This window comes from Lichenostomus cassidix, chromosome 1 (assembly GCF_008360975.1).
Source record: "Lichenostomus cassidix isolate B80296 chromosome 1, HeHo_3.0, whole genome shotgun sequence".
Lineage (NCBI taxonomy): Eukaryota > Metazoa > Chordata > Aves > Passeriformes > Meliphagidae > Lichenostomus > Lichenostomus cassidix.
The window spans coordinates 35,444,551-35,462,031 of record NC_139479.1 but is presented as its reverse complement, the minus strand read 5'-3'; the positions used below and the strand labels follow the sequence as shown (position 1 = coordinate 35,462,031).

General features: G+C 39.4%; 1 protein-coding gene across 1 annotated transcript in view; it reads right to left on the bottom strand.

Moving 5' to 3' along the window:
* Nucleotides 1-5,886: 5,886 nt before the first annotated feature.
* EFNB2 (ephrin B2) overlaps nt 5,887-17,481 on the bottom strand; it is a 45,543-nt gene continuing 33,948 nt past the window's right edge. The window contains exons 3-5 of the mRNA XM_085056679.1: nt 12,203-12,295; nt 11,334-11,447; nt 5,887-9,742 (exon numbers count right to left, since the gene is read on the bottom strand). Of these exons, the coding sequence (XP_084912805.1) occupies nt 9,360-9,742; nt 11,334-11,447; nt 12,203-12,295 (590 nt within the window). The 3' untranslated portion in view covers nt 5,887-9,359. The remainder of the gene's footprint in view (nt 9,743-11,333; nt 11,448-12,202; nt 12,296-17,481) is intronic.

Below are 17,481 nucleotides of genomic sequence, written 5' to 3'. Positions count from 1 at the left end.
TCACAGGCTCAGCCCGCTTCCAAGAAATCTTTTGAATTCCACAGCCGTGCACAGAAAGCTGAGTGACTGAGCCTCATCACTCGCAGCTTCAGTCCTGCTGCATTCGGTGCCACGGCGAGAGCCCTGGGAAACTCCTGCCTTGTGCAACAAGGAGCGGTTCTTCCCTTTGAGAAGGAGTAATCAAAGTGCTGGGGAGTGAGACTTGGCCACCTCCTCTCCACCCCCCTGCGAAAGCCTCAACAGCCCACACTAATCCCTCCCTGACGGTGACTGAGAGAGAAAAGAAAACCAGTCTGTCTAACTTTCGTCAGCAGTGATGAGGCCTTTCTGGAGGAAAGTGTGTTGCTTTCTCAATCCATCAGTAGCGTGACACAGCTAAAATGCAGTGGTAAGATATCTCTCAAAGAACTGGTGCAAAAATAAGTCTCCCAAGTCTCCTCGGGATGCTTGTGGCCACCAGTCTATTAATGGTGTCTTGTGTAAAGAGGATGCTGTGGAAACATTGCAAGCAGCAATGGGAGACAAAAGTGTTGTATAACTTGATAAATATAGTTCTGATGCTATCTTTGAAATATTTAGGCTGAGTAAAAAATCCAAAGCAAAAACGTCTGCTGTTTTAAAATGCAGCACTTGAAGGGAGTGCAGGGGAGCTGGCAAAAGGGATTTATGTCTCCTCTGCAGGAAAAATGTCTTAGGATAAATCCCTTGTATTGTGTGTAATCACATAGGTTACACCTTTCGCTGGCCAAAGCATCCAGACTTCAGTTTAATCACTGCTCGTCATAAGAGAGTGAAAGGACAAAGCTGTGTAAAGAAGCTCCAAGCTGGCTGCCACCAGACTGGTGCACTGACAGTAAAACCAACAGCACTTTCTGCTCCCCAGTTTTCAGATGGCTTAAGGAAACAAAACAAAACCAAATATTGGTTATTTCCAAAAGTCATTCTGTTTTTCAAACATGCTCACTCAATTTTGAGCTCCACATTAATAACTGCTTCTTAATTCTGCTCAAGCAGTGCTTCCCAAAGTGAACTGCTGACACTTTTCTGAAAAGAAATTTTAACAGATTCAATATTTTTTCTTAAATTACAAGAAGCAAGACAAAGCAATCTGAGATATTTTTAGCTTAATGTATTGATGAATGGAAATGTAAAACCAAGTGGATTGAAATGAGCTATATTTAAATTGTATTTAGGAATTTTACTTCATGCTATTTTCCTTCAGATGCAATTGAATAAATACAAAAGAAAGAGATAAAGCCATATAAAAATTCAGACTAAAGCTGATTGAAAAATAAGGGGCTTATAAGAAAACACATTCTTGGTATGAGGACTGTTCCTATGTTCCATTAGAACCTTATTTTTTTTCAGGAAATGTTGTCACTAGCTGAAATCCAGAGACAGGCATACAAAAGGAGGAAAGTCTAGGGCAACATTTGAAAAGAAACTTTCAGGGTGAGAACAGAAGCTTTGTCCAGATATGAAGCCCCAGTGAGGGCTGGTGTGATGAGCAAGTGATCAGGGCATGGCATCAGGGTGTGCAATAAGCAGGCTGAAGGAAAGCAGCCACCATTTACTCAACAGGGGAAATTCAAGAGAAGACCTCTAGACCCAGCCATATGAAGCTCTACAGCTTGGACACTGTTTTGAGGCCTGGAAAATTCACATACGCTTTGTTGGTTATGTACAAAAAAACCCATAACACATAATGAAGGAAAAAGTGTGGACCAAAGGCAACACATGCATTGCTTTTAATCCTTGCATCATCATTTGGATTTCCCCAGATCTTTACATCTTTTAGAGTGACAAACAAAGAGCTCTTTTGGCCTCCTGGCCTCACATCCTCCCATATTCCTCATGACAATGAAAGCTAAAGTGCTATTGATTCTGAATAATTACTAAATTATTCATGTGGTCATATGCTTCCAACAGCTGAGTTTAAAGACAGTCAAAATTAGGTATGTTGAATGAATTAAGAGATTTGGAAAGGCTAGGAACATAGCATGTGGGCATGAACAGATAATGTAATAACATTGCACAGCTGACCTGCCTGTTATGCATATGGAATAGAATTGAATACAGGAATAGGAAGGAATGTGTTTAAATATTAAAGAGAGGACAAAAAGACTCATTAAAATGTGAAAAAATTTTATTACACATTTGCTAGTAATCCAACCTACTTTTAATGAACAGATAGAGCAAATTGCTGACAATGTTCAATAAAATACAAAATACAATTTTTATGGCATTCGATAGCAGTCTTTTATAAAAGCAAGTCGTTGGTATGTTTTGAGTACAGTCTTCATAATATTTAGAACAACACTCTTATAAAGAATTTTCTGATAGCTAAGAGCTGTAATAAAATCTGTATGAGTATTGCTTACGTGTGTGCAATTCTGAATGTGGTAAGTAGGATCAGATATCAAACTGAACTATGCTAATTTATATCCACTGAAGGTCTCATCTAGAAGTAGCTATCCTCCCACCTTCAACGAATTCCCCATATTATTAATTTAATAATTGCACTTCTTCACCAGTCTAAGCACATAAGTTCTGTCAATGCACTTACGCAAACACAAGTCCCATTCCAGGGGCTATGACAGCTGTGCACAAGATTTTCTGCTTTTTGGAATTTGAATGGTCCTAGAGTTATTCAATTCTTGCAGATCTTTGATGTCTTTCTCCCAGGATCCCAGGTTGCAGAAAGCACGGAGTTCTGGCCTGAGTTCTCCACCCCATTTAGGCTCTGTCTTCTCTCAGTGGCTAGCAGAACAACCTGACTTGACCTCCTCACCCACCTGAAGCAACAACCAATACTTATCAAATACTACACTTAACTCTCCTTTCATCTGTCAACACTTTTCTTCTGCTTGCTGTGACGTTTTCCACCAAAGCCTTTCCCAGAGCTGTGAAGACTCTGTTTCCCTAACTACCTCCACAGCCGTCACCTTGCTCTGATTTCTCCCTGGATTTTGTCATTGCAGATGTCCCTGAGCCTCCTCCTCAGAACGTCACTGCCCTCTCACACACTTTTGCCTCTCCTGCCTCCTCCCTGTGTTCCACAGGCATTCCCCCAGGAGCAGCCACCAGCAGCTCCACCTCCTCATCCTCACCGTGTATGGGCGGGCTCTTGCCCCTCCTTCTCAAGAGGGTTTCCTATAGATTGCATTATGCCTTAATTACACATCAAAGTATTTACATGAATCATGTGAAAGATGGGTATTATTTTGTTTCATAGACGATAGCTCAGTCAGCTGAATCCAGCACCATTTGGATTATGAATAGCACAATCATTAATACACTGTGGTATATGCTCCAACATTCATCTTTTTCCAAAACAAATACTACTTGATTTCTGGTCTGATGCTTCATGTAATGACATACCAATTGTGTAAGGAGTTTGTTTGGTTTTTTTAAAAGCCAGGCATTTTCCCCACCAAAATTTGTATTGTGGCTGTGAAGATGGAGAGTGGCAGTTAGAAAGACTGAATTTTCATTGTCCTTTATTTTGCTAACCACTACAAAATTTTAAGCTTTTCTGCAAAAAGAAAATTTATGGTGCCCATAGAATCAAAACGAGTGTGCTGCTGACTGAGTGAGCATTTGATCAATGCAACACAGCAAAGCTAAAGAGACAGGCTGAAGAAGAGGTACAACGTTTTAAAACTAGGCAGTAACATTGTTATGCTTACTCTGTGAGGCACTTTTTTATATAACAGATCCTAATTCCACTCTAGGTGGATAACTACTGTGAATTATAATTTTATTTTCCACTTAGTGGAGCCTATTGACTTGGACTAGCTCTTGCCAGAGAACCAGTTTTGTAATAAACGCAGTAAATTCTGATTTTGTGCTTGTTTGATAATTAATAGTGAGGTGTCAGCAGCAGGACAAAATGAAAAGTTCTTTTTCCTCTCCAAGTTATAAAAGATGGGTTATAAGTCAATGACTTTATGCTGAGTGTCTAAGGCACATATCTTTTACTAAAATGAGTTCAGCAATTCAGTGGAGGTTCTGCTCTGTTTGAGAAGGCATGTGTGCAAGGCACTCCTGTTAACCAACCGTCCTTGGCCCCAGGCATAAATATACAGGTAGTTATTACACTGGCAACCATTTTTCCCTCCCAGTGGAGACAGTTTATAGCAACACCAATTTTCCCTTATTGCTTAAACAGTGGCAAAAATAGGTGTCCATGGGTGTCAGTATATATGCTAGTTATAAATATATGTAATATGTTTATCATACTTGGAAAAAAGAGGCACAGTAATTAAAATGCCATGTAAACTTGACACTATTGAAATATTTGTTTAGCAACATCTTCCAGTATTTACCAAGGATTAAAATAAAAACAATAGCTTTGGCCTTAACTAAGCCAGAGCCACAGCTCTGACAGATGGCTGTGCCAGACAGGCTTTCAGCATAGACCAGACCTGAGCATCTCACAGCAAATGATGACATGGAAGCCCTCATGACAACCCATCCAGATCAGCAAGTGAAATTCCCTGTGTGCAAGCACGAAGCAGGGAGTGAAAACTCAATCCAGCCGAGCATCTGTGTGCTCTGAGAACACAAGGTTACCTCCTTTGAAGCGGTTTACAGAAATAAATAGAGGATTAGGACCAAGGTTTACTGAGATGCCAGAGGATGCTCACATGCTTCACTCTTATGCCTTCTTGCTGGACCAAGTCAGTCTCCCAAGGTCATCTGTACCAGAGCCAGAAGGTGAACCTCAGTGCCACTGTGAGACTTTCCCTTTGAGGTCAACTTACAGTACAGATTCTGTAAACTGGATTTCTAAAATGAGCTCTGTCAGCAAGAAGTCTTGCTAGTCCAGCCATCTCCCAGTTTGGGGGTTTCTGTATGTCCCATTTCAGAGTGCTTGTGCCATTGAGACATGGTGAGTGTCTTGGCCATACAGTAATTTCTGATTATTCAGAAAATTATTTGACAAATGGGAATTGCATGACCCATACTATAAATAGCTAGCTGCCTTTCTCCAGTGAAATGTCCATGGCTAATTGGCATCTGTGGTTAAAGTAACAAATGCATATTTGCCCTCTGCAGACCTTCCCACCTGTTACTCACTCCATGGACAATGATGCCATTTGTGTGCTAACTAACTGAAAGGTGCTTCACGTTCAGGGTGATTCGGCTTTGTTAGAAAATTAAGGTATTATTTAATAAACAAATTTGCTTCCCTAGTGAAAATTAGGGCAGCACAACCACAGATCTTGTATTAAGGCTGGTGCTACCTGCTCGTGTTGGCCCCATCTCCCTTAAACTGCAGTAAAGCAGGGACAGGACAATGCATGGCCACACTGAAAGAACCACGAACAGATGTCTGGACTTTGCAGCTTTTCTAATCCTTCCTCATCCTCCCAATGTCTTGCTTGATCTTGCTTGGTCCCTTCTTGCTCAGCCCTGTCACCCAGGCTTCTCCTCCTCAAGACATGCAGGGACAACAACAGCACCCAGGAGGCCTCAGGTATTTTTTTCTCTGATTCTGCCCACAGAGTAAGTTTACCCCATAATGTCTGGGAATTATTTATGTGGTTATACTCTCAACACCAAGATCATCCTGGTTTACTGCATCTGACTGCAATTCACTGACTTCCAAGGGCACAAGACAGCCAGGTGTTTTCTAAAATCTGCTGATACATGTAAGAAAAGTGTCTGAAAGAAGTAGGTTAACAGAAGTCAGTGTGCTATAAGGAGCTTTCCTATAAACCACTAACAACAAGGTTGGAAAGAGGGGGAAGAGGAGGAAGGGAGAGATGGGAGGAAGGCAGGCAGGCAGGCAAACAAGCTTGGTGACTTTCTTATTTATTTTCATCTTTTAAAAAAGAAAAGAACTGCAAAACTAAAGAAGAAAATACTAAGAAGGCAAGGTTTCCATAGGAAAAAATATTTTATTTTTTAAGAACAAATTCAGTTTGAAACAGACGTGGAATGTGATTTTCATAATTTTCATTTTCTGGGAACTAATTGCAATGTGGAACTAAAGTGGATTTCAAACTTATGACCGGCTAGTTTTAATACAGAATGAAACAAACAAACAAAAACAAAAAATAAAATAAAAAAAATTAAAAGAAAGAAGAAATTATTTATAACTCAAGCATAATACTGTGTTACTTACAAACTGGACAAAGAAATTCTTAAATAAATATTCATGGTACACAATTTCAGCACAAATATGCGGCAATTTGGCAACCTTTTATATATTTTTTTCCTCAATACAGTGCAAAGGGGAATGACACTGCCTTTAAACAAGCTGTAGCTAAATACATTGCAAAATTCAAATTTTATACAAAACATCTTGCTCAGACTTTATAAAAAACCAACATTGCTCTATATACACAATCTGGTTAAGAAAAGCCTTTTTCGTCTTGTTTTCATGTGGGTTTTTTTATTATTTAAAAAGGTGAATAAGGCTACTGTAACACCCCAAATCCATATACAGTAAATCTGAACCTATTTACAGCATCTTCACTTAGACATGATGGTGCAAATTCCAATTCGGGTGACTAGGGATGATCATACAAGCAAGGCATTTACAGTAACTTTTCAAAGCTGGACCAACGTCAAAGAAAGGAACAGTTGGTAGATTGTCATAATTCTGCACCAGACACAAAACAGACGCACAGTAATTTTTTTTTTAATTGGTTGCAGGTTGCTCTTGAGCAATTCGTCTGATTTTTTTTTCACAGTTTAGTATTTAAGTAGAATATAACCAACTGATGAAGCATACATGATTTTAAAAAAAAAGTATCAGTAAGCCCATCTTTTCCCTTCCTCCCCCTCCCCCAAAATAAAATCTTAACGACTTACAAGAGAACCTTGTATGGATGGATTCATAGAAAAGAAGGGTTGTTGAAAAGAATTACATATGTACTGTAGTTAGTCACCATGGTAACCTTCCACAGAACCATCGGTTGGGATTTTTTTTTTGTTTTTTGTTTCTCTCTTTTGGACCAACATCCCAACATTATCTTCAGGTTCAGAAAACAAAGACAGTGATCATTTCTATTACATGTTTTTTCCTTTTATTTTCTTTTTTTTCTTTTTTTTTTCTTTTTTTTTGCAGGTGCTCACTGGAGGTCTGAGAACCCTAAAATGCTGTTGCTACATTTTCTTTCCAAATCAGAAAGCAAAGTGTTACCATAGTAACATGACTATGTTAGAAATGTCTATTTGCATAGCACATATAAAAGTAGAGTTTTTTTATTTCCTCCCCAGGGTGGGAGCTTTAGGGTAATAGCCATGCTAAAGAGAAAACTTTAACCTGAAACCCCCCTCTACGAACCTCAACAAAATCTACAGAACACATCAGCCTGTAAGGCAAGGGAAAACACAACACAGAAAACAAATGCCGGCACACCTTGTCTCTGTTAAATATGTGATGCAGTAACACTGAATTCCTGATATTTTGGACCTTATACTTCCTACTCTTCTCTTATGAGATGCTTTGGAATTTTTTTTTTAACTATGCTTCCACTGTTGGTTTTGGATGGCTGATTTTTTTTTCCAGAAGTAGCGTATAAAAAAAAAGTGTGCATATGCATACATATATATGTATACGTATGCATATATAGACTTATATATATGTGTGTATATACATATACACACACACACACATATAGATGTATGTAAAATGATGGCAAGTTAAGACTATGTAATTGCCGCAAATTAATTTCACATCTTCTGGTGTAGATTCTGTGCAATCTCAAAATATACATTAGTAAAAAAACCCAAAACAAAACAAAAAGTAAGAAAGAATGAGCAAAAGAAAAACTCGCACTTTATATCCCTTGTGTTCTATACACCTATTATAAATAAGACATATTTTCCTTCTCCATCTCAGTGTCATAATTTATTTTATTCTTATGGACTGCCAGAGGTTTGCCATATGTGCTTTAACTTTGCAAGAGAGCACCAATGAACTGCTGTGTCAGTCAGTACCTACACTCACTGTGCAGGGACAGCACTACATCAAGCCAAAGTGCCAAAAGGGTCAGCCAGAAAGAAATTCTGCCTTACTTTTCGAGATGAGCAAGGTTCTGAGGTTTGTTGTTATAAATTTTTTTTCACAACTTTACCAGTGTTAGAATTATAGCTCATTTGACCCACTGGCTTATAATCATCTTGGTCAGACTTGGCTCTCTGTTGTTTTCTTAAATGCTTTCCCTGTGTTCAGTAAAATGTGATAGTATAGCAGCTGAGTCTGCTTAAAAGTCATTCAAAGCAGACTACATTTTTGCTACAGCTTCAAAGCTGTGTATTTTATTGCCAGTACCACAACAGCCCTGCCCTAATATATCCTCAGCGGCCTGCTATTGTCTTGTCTTCTCCAGGCTTGTTCACTTACTAACAATACCCCTTTGTTCTACTGTATTGAAGGTACTATTTTTTTCTGCACACTGGTATTTGATAACCGTGAATTCCTTCAAATGCAGCCTTAATCCACTGCGCATGTTACTGTGTTTCCTATTTGCCTCTTAAAACTTAGCATACCAAAGTGCTGTGCTACCTAAATGCATTTTTTTTCTTTTTTTTTCTTCCCAGCTTCTATTTTTGAGGCAGCAATATTCAACTGCAACTTCAATCAGCCCTTCCCTCCACCACCCAGTCCTGCTCTTGACTTTGTTGACAGCCTAACTTTTTGGCTGGAAGGCTCCTTACTATCAAACACAATTTTTATAAATGCATTACCCATTCGAGTGAGGCTGCTGTAGCAGATGGATGGAGTGCGGATCTCCAAACATTAATGTTCCATTAGTGATTCAGGAGGTGGAGTGAAAGGAAATCTTATGTGAAGGATGGCAGAGCCCCGGATAACAGAAACAAATGGAACAGTGACGGACTAAAAGCAAGAGAACTTTAACAAGTCTTACTTAGACACCAAGGTCTGTGTGACAAATCCAGTACACACTGAGAGAGACACACAAAGTCAGAAGATTGCATTTCAAGCTTGATATATCCTAGAGCACCTTCCCAGGATGCCTAGAGCTATTAACATCCACGGATTGCTCCATCTTCCCTTGGCTTTTGTACATGCCTGAACGCCCACAGCACATGGCTTTGAGGATGATGAATGTAACAAGAGTACAGCAATCAGAATGGGCATCTTCTACATAAAAGTCTTCCAGCTTTTAGTGAATACTTATTCACCAAGATAGGAATTCTACAGACTAGGTAAGCTGTCCAGCTCGCGTCGGTTCCTGGAGAAAGAGCTGTTGCCTTCTCCCCCCTGTGCTTAAGTCAATGCTAGTGCACAAGGCGTCATCACAAACCGCATCAGAAAGCATTTGACCAGTGAGTTTCCTCTACGACTCAACTGTACCACAGAGCTGGCTGTGTTTTTCTCAGACCTTGTAATAAATGTTTGCTGGACTCTGAGGAGGCATCTCTTGAACTATGTACACCGGATGTCCATAGTCGCCGCTGACCTTTTCATAGTGGGGGCAAAAGACACTGTCTGCAGTCCTTAGAGGAATGATAATGTCACTGGGCTCAGAACCATTGTTGTTGCCACTGCGTTTTGGGGTGGCTAATGTACTAAGTGACAGAGTAGTCGTGTGCTGCGGGGAATGCTTCCTGTGTCTTCTCCGGTACTTCAACAAAAGAACCACCAAAGTGATGATGATGACGATGAAAATGATGCACCCTGATGCAATCCCTGCAAATAAGGCCACCTCTGAACCCAGTATACTGGAATGCCCAGCCTTACTGCCATCTGTGCTAGATCCTGGAAAGAACGGAAATACAATAGACAAAAGTTATTGCCATCCTGTGACCCATTTATGTTGCTTAAAAATGTGTAGAGTAAGCAAGACTGGAAGAATTAAGTGACAGCTAAACTTTGACAAACCAATTACCCTGTTAGATAGCTAAATGCAAACAGCCGAAGTCAGCAATCAATATAAAACAAGACTTTGTGTCTGTTGGTCTCACTTTTGTGTTGCTCCCAAACCACCCTGTTTCATACATCATCATCCATCAGCGGCAAGAACTGTCACTGACAAGGCAGCCTTTGATGCACACGGCATCTTTTAACAGATGCCGGCCAGCCCCGGGCACAAGAGAGGGGTGGGATGGGACTGGAAGGGAAAATAACACAGGGAAATGACAATTCTCAGAACAACTGGTACTGCTCAGTGCCACACTGCTCCCTCTGCTATTTTATCTTTTGCATATTGATTTAAGTTAAATCATCCTTAGTGCCTCTTTACGGCGACTCCTCTCATTTGGACATGAAGCTAAGGAGCTCGAGGCAGCATGGGAAACAGCAAAATGGCTACAGCATGCCTGTTAGTATTAACTTACATTTACTTAACAGAAAACAATAGCATGCATTTGGTAGTCAGGAAAAACTAACATGCTGAACAGCTTGTTGAATATTTCCTGACCATCACACCTTCATATTATTTGTCACAAAAATTAAATGAATGCTCATTTGACACTTTTTTGCTTCAAAGTTGGAACCTATTTCCCTCTCTTAATGCACACTCACAATGGAAAAATGATACCGATGCTCTATTCACATAACTGTTAACTCTTCCCACCAAAGCCTTTGTAAGGATTAGCTGAAGCCACTCACTGTATCAAACATTCATTAGCCCAGTAACTAATGACAGAGCTGGCAAGGAAAACTTGGGCCTTTTTTGGGAAACCCAGAATCACCTGTCAGCAAAGTTTTGCTTTGTAGCATTACTAATTCGCTGAATTTTCTTCTGGACAGCTTGAGCCTTAGGAGTTTTTTCTTGTTCATCCTATGAGTGAAGTGCACCCTGAAGACATTTTTTTTGGGAATCACCCATTTATTTTGTTAAGATAATTATTTAAAAAAAAAAAAAAATCTTTACATTTAGCAGAAGACCAGCCATCCATGTCTAGACTTTATACGGTCAGCTAAAAGATCAGGACATTAATTATAGATGCCTTGAAATAAACTTTATAAATGGCTGTCGAGAACCACTTGATAATGTATTATGCGGGAAGAGAAAGACAGACTCATTCATGTGCCAGAGTACTAAATGTAAGGCAGCACTGACCACCATAAAGCTGCTTAGCAAATGTCCCATCCAAAAAATTTCCTGTAAATGAGTGACATTGTCACAAGACGTAATTAACTTCTACAGCAGAGTGGAAGAGGGGAGAGAGCAGCTGTTGCCAAAACTTGCAGCTCCCAGACACTATCCACTGGAGCAATTGGAACCGACTTTCTCTTCATCTCACAGTGAAAATATTTGCTTTTCTGGCACTTTAATGGTAAAATAAAATGCATTTGGGGACAAAGTAAGAGAAGACATTCCAAGGCCAAGTCCCACCACACCTACCTGAGTGGTCCTTCACAAAGGGGCTGGTGGTGGAACTCTTCCCATTGGTGCCAGCTTCCTGCTCAGGGCGCTTGGTGGGATCCGTGTGCCGGGGCTGCCCTGCCGAGTTGGGATCTGGGGGAGACAAAGACGACTCATGCAGCTTTGGCACTTGATGGTATGGAGCCTTACAAGCTGGCTCTAGGTACCTCGTGAGACACAAATAGTTTAACAGAAGAACCTTTATGCAAAGGACTGGGAGATATAAGAAGGTAAATTTCCTTTTAAAGCAAAATGGTTATATTAGTTATTTCAGGTTTAAATTGTGAGGCCATCTGCAGAAACTATAGGGTCTCCTGTAACTGGCAAGAAAAGCTTTGCAGATGACATTTCAGTTTAACTGAGGAAGCTGATTGACTACTAAACCAATTTCTACTTAGAAGAATAATTCTTTCTTCCTGCACAATAGGTTATCTATATGTAAAAAGAGACAATGAACAAAAACCTCTCTGTAATCAGAATTCATAATGAGCAAACTATAGAAATATTAGCTTCCTTCTTTTCACGTATTTTAAATAATTTTGAGCAGCAGAGTTGTGGCTTTTGTTTTTAAAATAAAAATAAAAATTACTGAAACACACTACTCCCAGGTGACCTTTCCTTCTAGGGATCTCTCCAACAAAGAGATCTTATTACACTAACCCTCCTTCTGTAGAAATCTGTCAGTAGCCGAGGAAGAGAAAATAGGCTTTGCTTTCAGACTATAAGGGAGGAATGACCACACTAGACTCAACTGGCTCTCTGCTCTACACTGCTAAAAGAAGTCTGAAAACTAAAAAGGACATTGAGACCGATCAAAGTGATGTCATGAAACAGCAGATGGTCTTTACCTTGTCCAACTTTCATGAGGATCTTCATGGTTTTTGTCTGGCACACCCCTCCCTCCTGGTTATCCAGGCCCTCCAAAGACCCATTTGATGTTGCTGATTAAAAATAAAAGAAAAATAAATAAAAATAAAAATAAATAAAAAATCAGGAAATCAACAGGCAAAGTGATGTGAACATGAGTGTCTGAAAGCAGGGCTCTTTCAATCTACCAGGACCTGTTCTTGTTGCTTGGGCTGACCTATGGAAAGTCATGAAATGTTGAAAGCCAAAGGAATGAATACATTGGTAAGCTATACAATATATACAAATGGAGGAATGTGTTATCAAGGTTTCAAATTTACGCAGCAACCTTTTTTTTTCCTATGCACAATTGACTGACTGACTGACTGACTTGGACAAAAACACACCATCTTGCTAAAAGGTGATGGAGTCAGCTGAATAGGAAGCTCTGGCAGGCTCAGAGGAGAAAAGCACTGAAAAATCACCCCTTTTTTTCCCTCCCAACAATATCTTTATAATCACCATGTTACACCTGCTTCCTCTATTACAAATCTCCTGCTGGAAGAAGTGAACGCACACAAAAGACCCAGGTGAAAGCTAAGATTCTGAACTGATTGGAAAACCATTTAATATTTTAAAGTACAATCTCACTTTTCTCAGCATTGAGGAGCCTCCGCGGGGGCGGGTGGCAAAGGGGAATATGCTCTATTCTCACGGAAACCTTTCAGCTCATACAAACAACAGGGTGCTTTCCCCCGTGTTGATATTGTTGTGGCTTATCTAGGTGCCAGCTGGAGCCACGCGATCCGGGCGCAAGCCGACACTGCCAGGAGATGTGAGTGCGAAGCACCACTCCCCTGGAGAATCCACAGCACTGAATCACGGGGCATGGGTGAGCCCAACCAGCTGTTGGTTGCAAAACAGCTGCTGGGAATCGATTCGGCAGCTCGCCGGCAGTAAGCACTGTGGCCACTGCACTGCACTGGCCACCATGAGCAGGGCACGACTGCCAATGGTGGGCTCTGGATTCTCTATGCAAGGAATGCAGCAGGGGTTTTCCTACCCTGGTTGTCCTGGGGATGGAAATTTCACTGTCATTTCTTGGAGTTGTTTAACCAAGGCCCAAAATGGACTTAGGAGAGAGGGTGCATGCACAGACACCAGCACTGGGCCACCAAGTGGAGAAAACAAATGGAAAATGGGATGTAAGGGAGCTCACTGCTTGCTGCGGCGATGGTGAACTGCTTAAGCAGCACATGCCTCCCTCTGCCCCTCTCCTTTCAGCTTGTGGGCTTTATACTGTTCAGGTCTTTGTTTTTAATTCTTGCTCCTTCTCTTTCACCTTCCTTGGGGATTTTCTTTCAAATGCAGTCTATGTATATTTCCTTTTTCCTTCACAATGTCTTCCTACCCCCATGGCAGTATTTTTCTTGCTCTAATCTTCTCTCTAGCCGTAAAGATATAAACCCCATACTGTTGAACCCTGTTTCCTAGCCTTTGATCTGCTTCTTGTTTTTGTTCCACTTCTGACTCTTTTGTGACCACCTCGAATTACAGCCACCATACAAACTTCCCAAACTGTGCTTTCTTTTCCTAAAATTCCCTTCTCCTCATAAGCGGTCCCTCCCAGTTCCTCCTCTTGTTCCCTCCCCCCCGTAAAAACATGACAATAGCTGTATGGCAAAAAGACTTTTCAAAATACAAAAGAGCACATTGAGTAATTTAAGATAAAAGCTGATCTGAAATGTGCCACTGCATTGCCAGGCTTGGAAAATAATGGAGACATATAGTTTTGTTTTCTTTTGTTTTTTTCCAGAGGGGAAAAAAAAAATCAATACCAAGAACTCATCCTGGACATACATCAAATGTGTCTTTGCTGAAAGTGTTTTTTATGATCTATTTGCCAATGTACCAGCACAAGGACACAGAGAAAAAAAACAGTAAATAGAAATACCAAAGCTGAGCACCAACTGGACGTACAAATAATAAACACTGACTTTGTCTTGTGGTTTTTTTTTTGTTTTTTTTTAATCGAGGCAAAGGGAATCACATCTCTTTAAACACCTTCGACTTGATGTTAATTGACTAAAATGCTGCTTTTTCTGAACATCAATGCCTTTTTATTCTTTAAAGGCCTATCCACTTAACCCACAGAGCAGGAGACCTCAACAGGATGCAGAGGACTCGGTCTGACCTCACTACAGAATAAGAAAGTAAGATGGTAAAAAGAATGCAAAATTACTTCAAATACAGTCTCCAAACGGGAAGACCCAGATGTACAATGAGTCTGGTTGTGTGCCTACGCCAGCACAATCTGCCTCGCTTGCTTGCTAAAAGAATGCTTTCATAGCTTTGATGTCAGATGAATGAATTTGCAGAAGTATTCACTTTTTCCACAGTTCTTCAAGGGATTTTAGGAAAGCCTACATTATAGCTCAGAGTACAGACTGCTACGTCCTGAGGAATGGGAAATTTTCAAAGAGGACCATTTCAGTGACAAAGCAAAGTTTCCGTCTCAGTTTCTCCTGTAATTAAACTGACAATTACCCAAGGCCACTGGAGGAAATTATTTTTCGAAATTCATTAAGACTATCGAAATACAACGCTGCGTATCCCTAGTGTACCAGGAAGAAAGTAGGTAGCTTTAAACACATCATTTTAAGCTTTGAAAAGCTGCACAGAGAAAAAAGAAGTAATCTGGGACAGCAGAGAAAACACAGTTTCATGCTGCTAATGCCCCTTGACAGTGCAGTGTGCAGAAGTCAAACAAGGGAGTGAGTACAAAATATTCCTCAAACACTTGCTGTGGCCTTTCTATATTGATCTCCAAATGAAAATTACGCCCACTGTCATGTTAGCTCCTCCACTGCACTCACACCTCTGCGGGAAAGTCACCCAGCACCCGCAGCTCTGCTCACACTGAAAGGACTTTTAAGAAAAAAAAATAAAGTGCTCCTAATAGGAGTTTTTAGATTTACACACAAATATAACACAAGTTTCTGGTGTCCAAAATGGAAATGTTGCTCTCCAGTGTGTTTATATAATCAGATTTTAAACCTTCCATCCAATTTATTCTTATAAACATATTTAAAAAAGAATGGGTGTTTTATATATATAGGTCTAAATATGGATATATTTTGCAGTCAATAACTTACACATGAGCTACCATACAAAGCCCTCTGCTAGGAAGACTAGATACTTAAATATTAACATTAATAAACATAATTAATGACTAATATAAAGTTTCTCATTAGTATTAGCATATTCTCAGGACCCCACACTTCACTTTGTACTAATACAACAATACATGTGAACCTAGAAGTAAGCTAAACGTTGCTGAACAGGCAGCAAAATATTTTTAAATCTTTTGATGGTTAAATACCTCTGAATTTTTGAGACCTGTCCTGTTCTACTGGTGTCAACTGCAAAACTAATAATTACAGTCAAAACCACATAAAATTATTCAACAGTTTGTCCACACGTAAAAATAAACACATATAATTGTGCTAAAATCTCGACTAATTTGAAGACTTTCTGACAAAATTGTGTAACTTATAGGCCATTTTTACAGTAGTTTATTAGACACTGTCTGCATTCCCTGAATACAACAGCAGCTGCTGTTTTACAAGGAATGCAAGTTTAGCTTTTCAACATTCAGAAAACACTTATCTGTTATGAAATTATGGTTAAGAGTCTTGCTGATACCTACTTACTTTAGAGAAGTTAGCATACATTTTTAGGTTCGTAAAACACTGCCTTAACATATCCTCTTTCATACACAAGGGAGAAATTAAATTATTCAGACCAAAGAACTTCATTCAGATCTGCCTCCCCTTCTTTGAAAGATATAAATTACATAAAACAAACAAAAACATCAACAAAACAAACAAAGAAACAAACAAACAAAAAAGCCTGAAACTCATGTAAATCAATGTCTAATGTTTTACATTTATTTGCTTTTAAAACTCAGCAAGTGCTGTTTATTGTACAAAATGCATTAGTCATAAATGCAGAGGCAGGGAGTCACTGAGCAAAGCAGAGTCAGCTGACAAGAATAGTTCCTGGCTATGATTCTTATACAGTCCCCATGGAGAGGAAGTAATATTACATTTTAATATGTCTTCATTTGATTGTTATTACTCTGCCTCCCAGGAGGCTACGCCACTGTATGGATCACGGCTGTTTTCAACCTATCAGGTTGGTAACATTGCTCTAATCAGACAGAGAATTAAGCTGCTGGATTTGTGCCTGTATGTAGCTTTTCATTCACAAAGAGATTAGAAATGAAGGCGCAGTCACAAAAATTCAACTTCCTTCCCTCCTAAAAACACACATTATGCAAAATGAAAAAATGCCATCACAATTACTTAAAACTTCAGCAGACAAAAATCTCAGCCTCTTAATTCTGCTACAATTATTACCCACAGTTTCATGTTTTATGATTATGAAAAGCATTACCTATATGCAAATTAAATGCCATATGCTTTGAACCAACACAACTTTAAAACACATCTATTTCTAGAGCTTGAATATGAAATGTACTACGTAGCTGATGAGAGAAATTATGATCATCATATTTCATTTTCCTGTGAAAACTAAATGGACCTTAAACCACAGACTACAGGAACGAATGAGTTATGTCAACTCATGGGCAAGGGCAAAATTGATTTTGTACCTCCTTAGTGTGCTGGACAACAAAAGTCATTTGGCAATATATTAAAGACACATCATTGATGAGGTTATGAAGAATTAATTGCTGCTGATGTGGATCTGTTAATACCAAATTGAGAATTACCGGTTTTTTAGGGGTAGATCAGTACTATCCAACAGTAGTAATTTTCACCTTCTTTTGTCCATTAAATACTGTTTGAATACTGCATCAGAAAATAGATTTCTCAAAATCAGAAAAAAATAAAATCAAGTAACACTACCCATTTCCACTTTTCCCCTGCTGTGCTTAGAAACAGAATGAAAAAACAGCAGCACAATCCACACAAGCTTTAAATCCAACAGTAGTAAGAAGTATTCTTAAAGCAAAGCTGCACTTGATCTCACATGCACTCACAGTATTACTAAGTGCATATAAAGTTTTTGAGGGTTTTTTATTTTATTAATTAATAGAACACTATTTTGGCCAGACGTTGTTTGTGCTCTGACTGCTTTCATCTGCTTTTGGTCCTTTTAATGATTCTCTTAGTAAAGCACTGAATAAATAATTATTCTTTTCCATAAATTTAGATAATTTATGGGAGAGGTTTAAGAACACCAGAAATCACACACT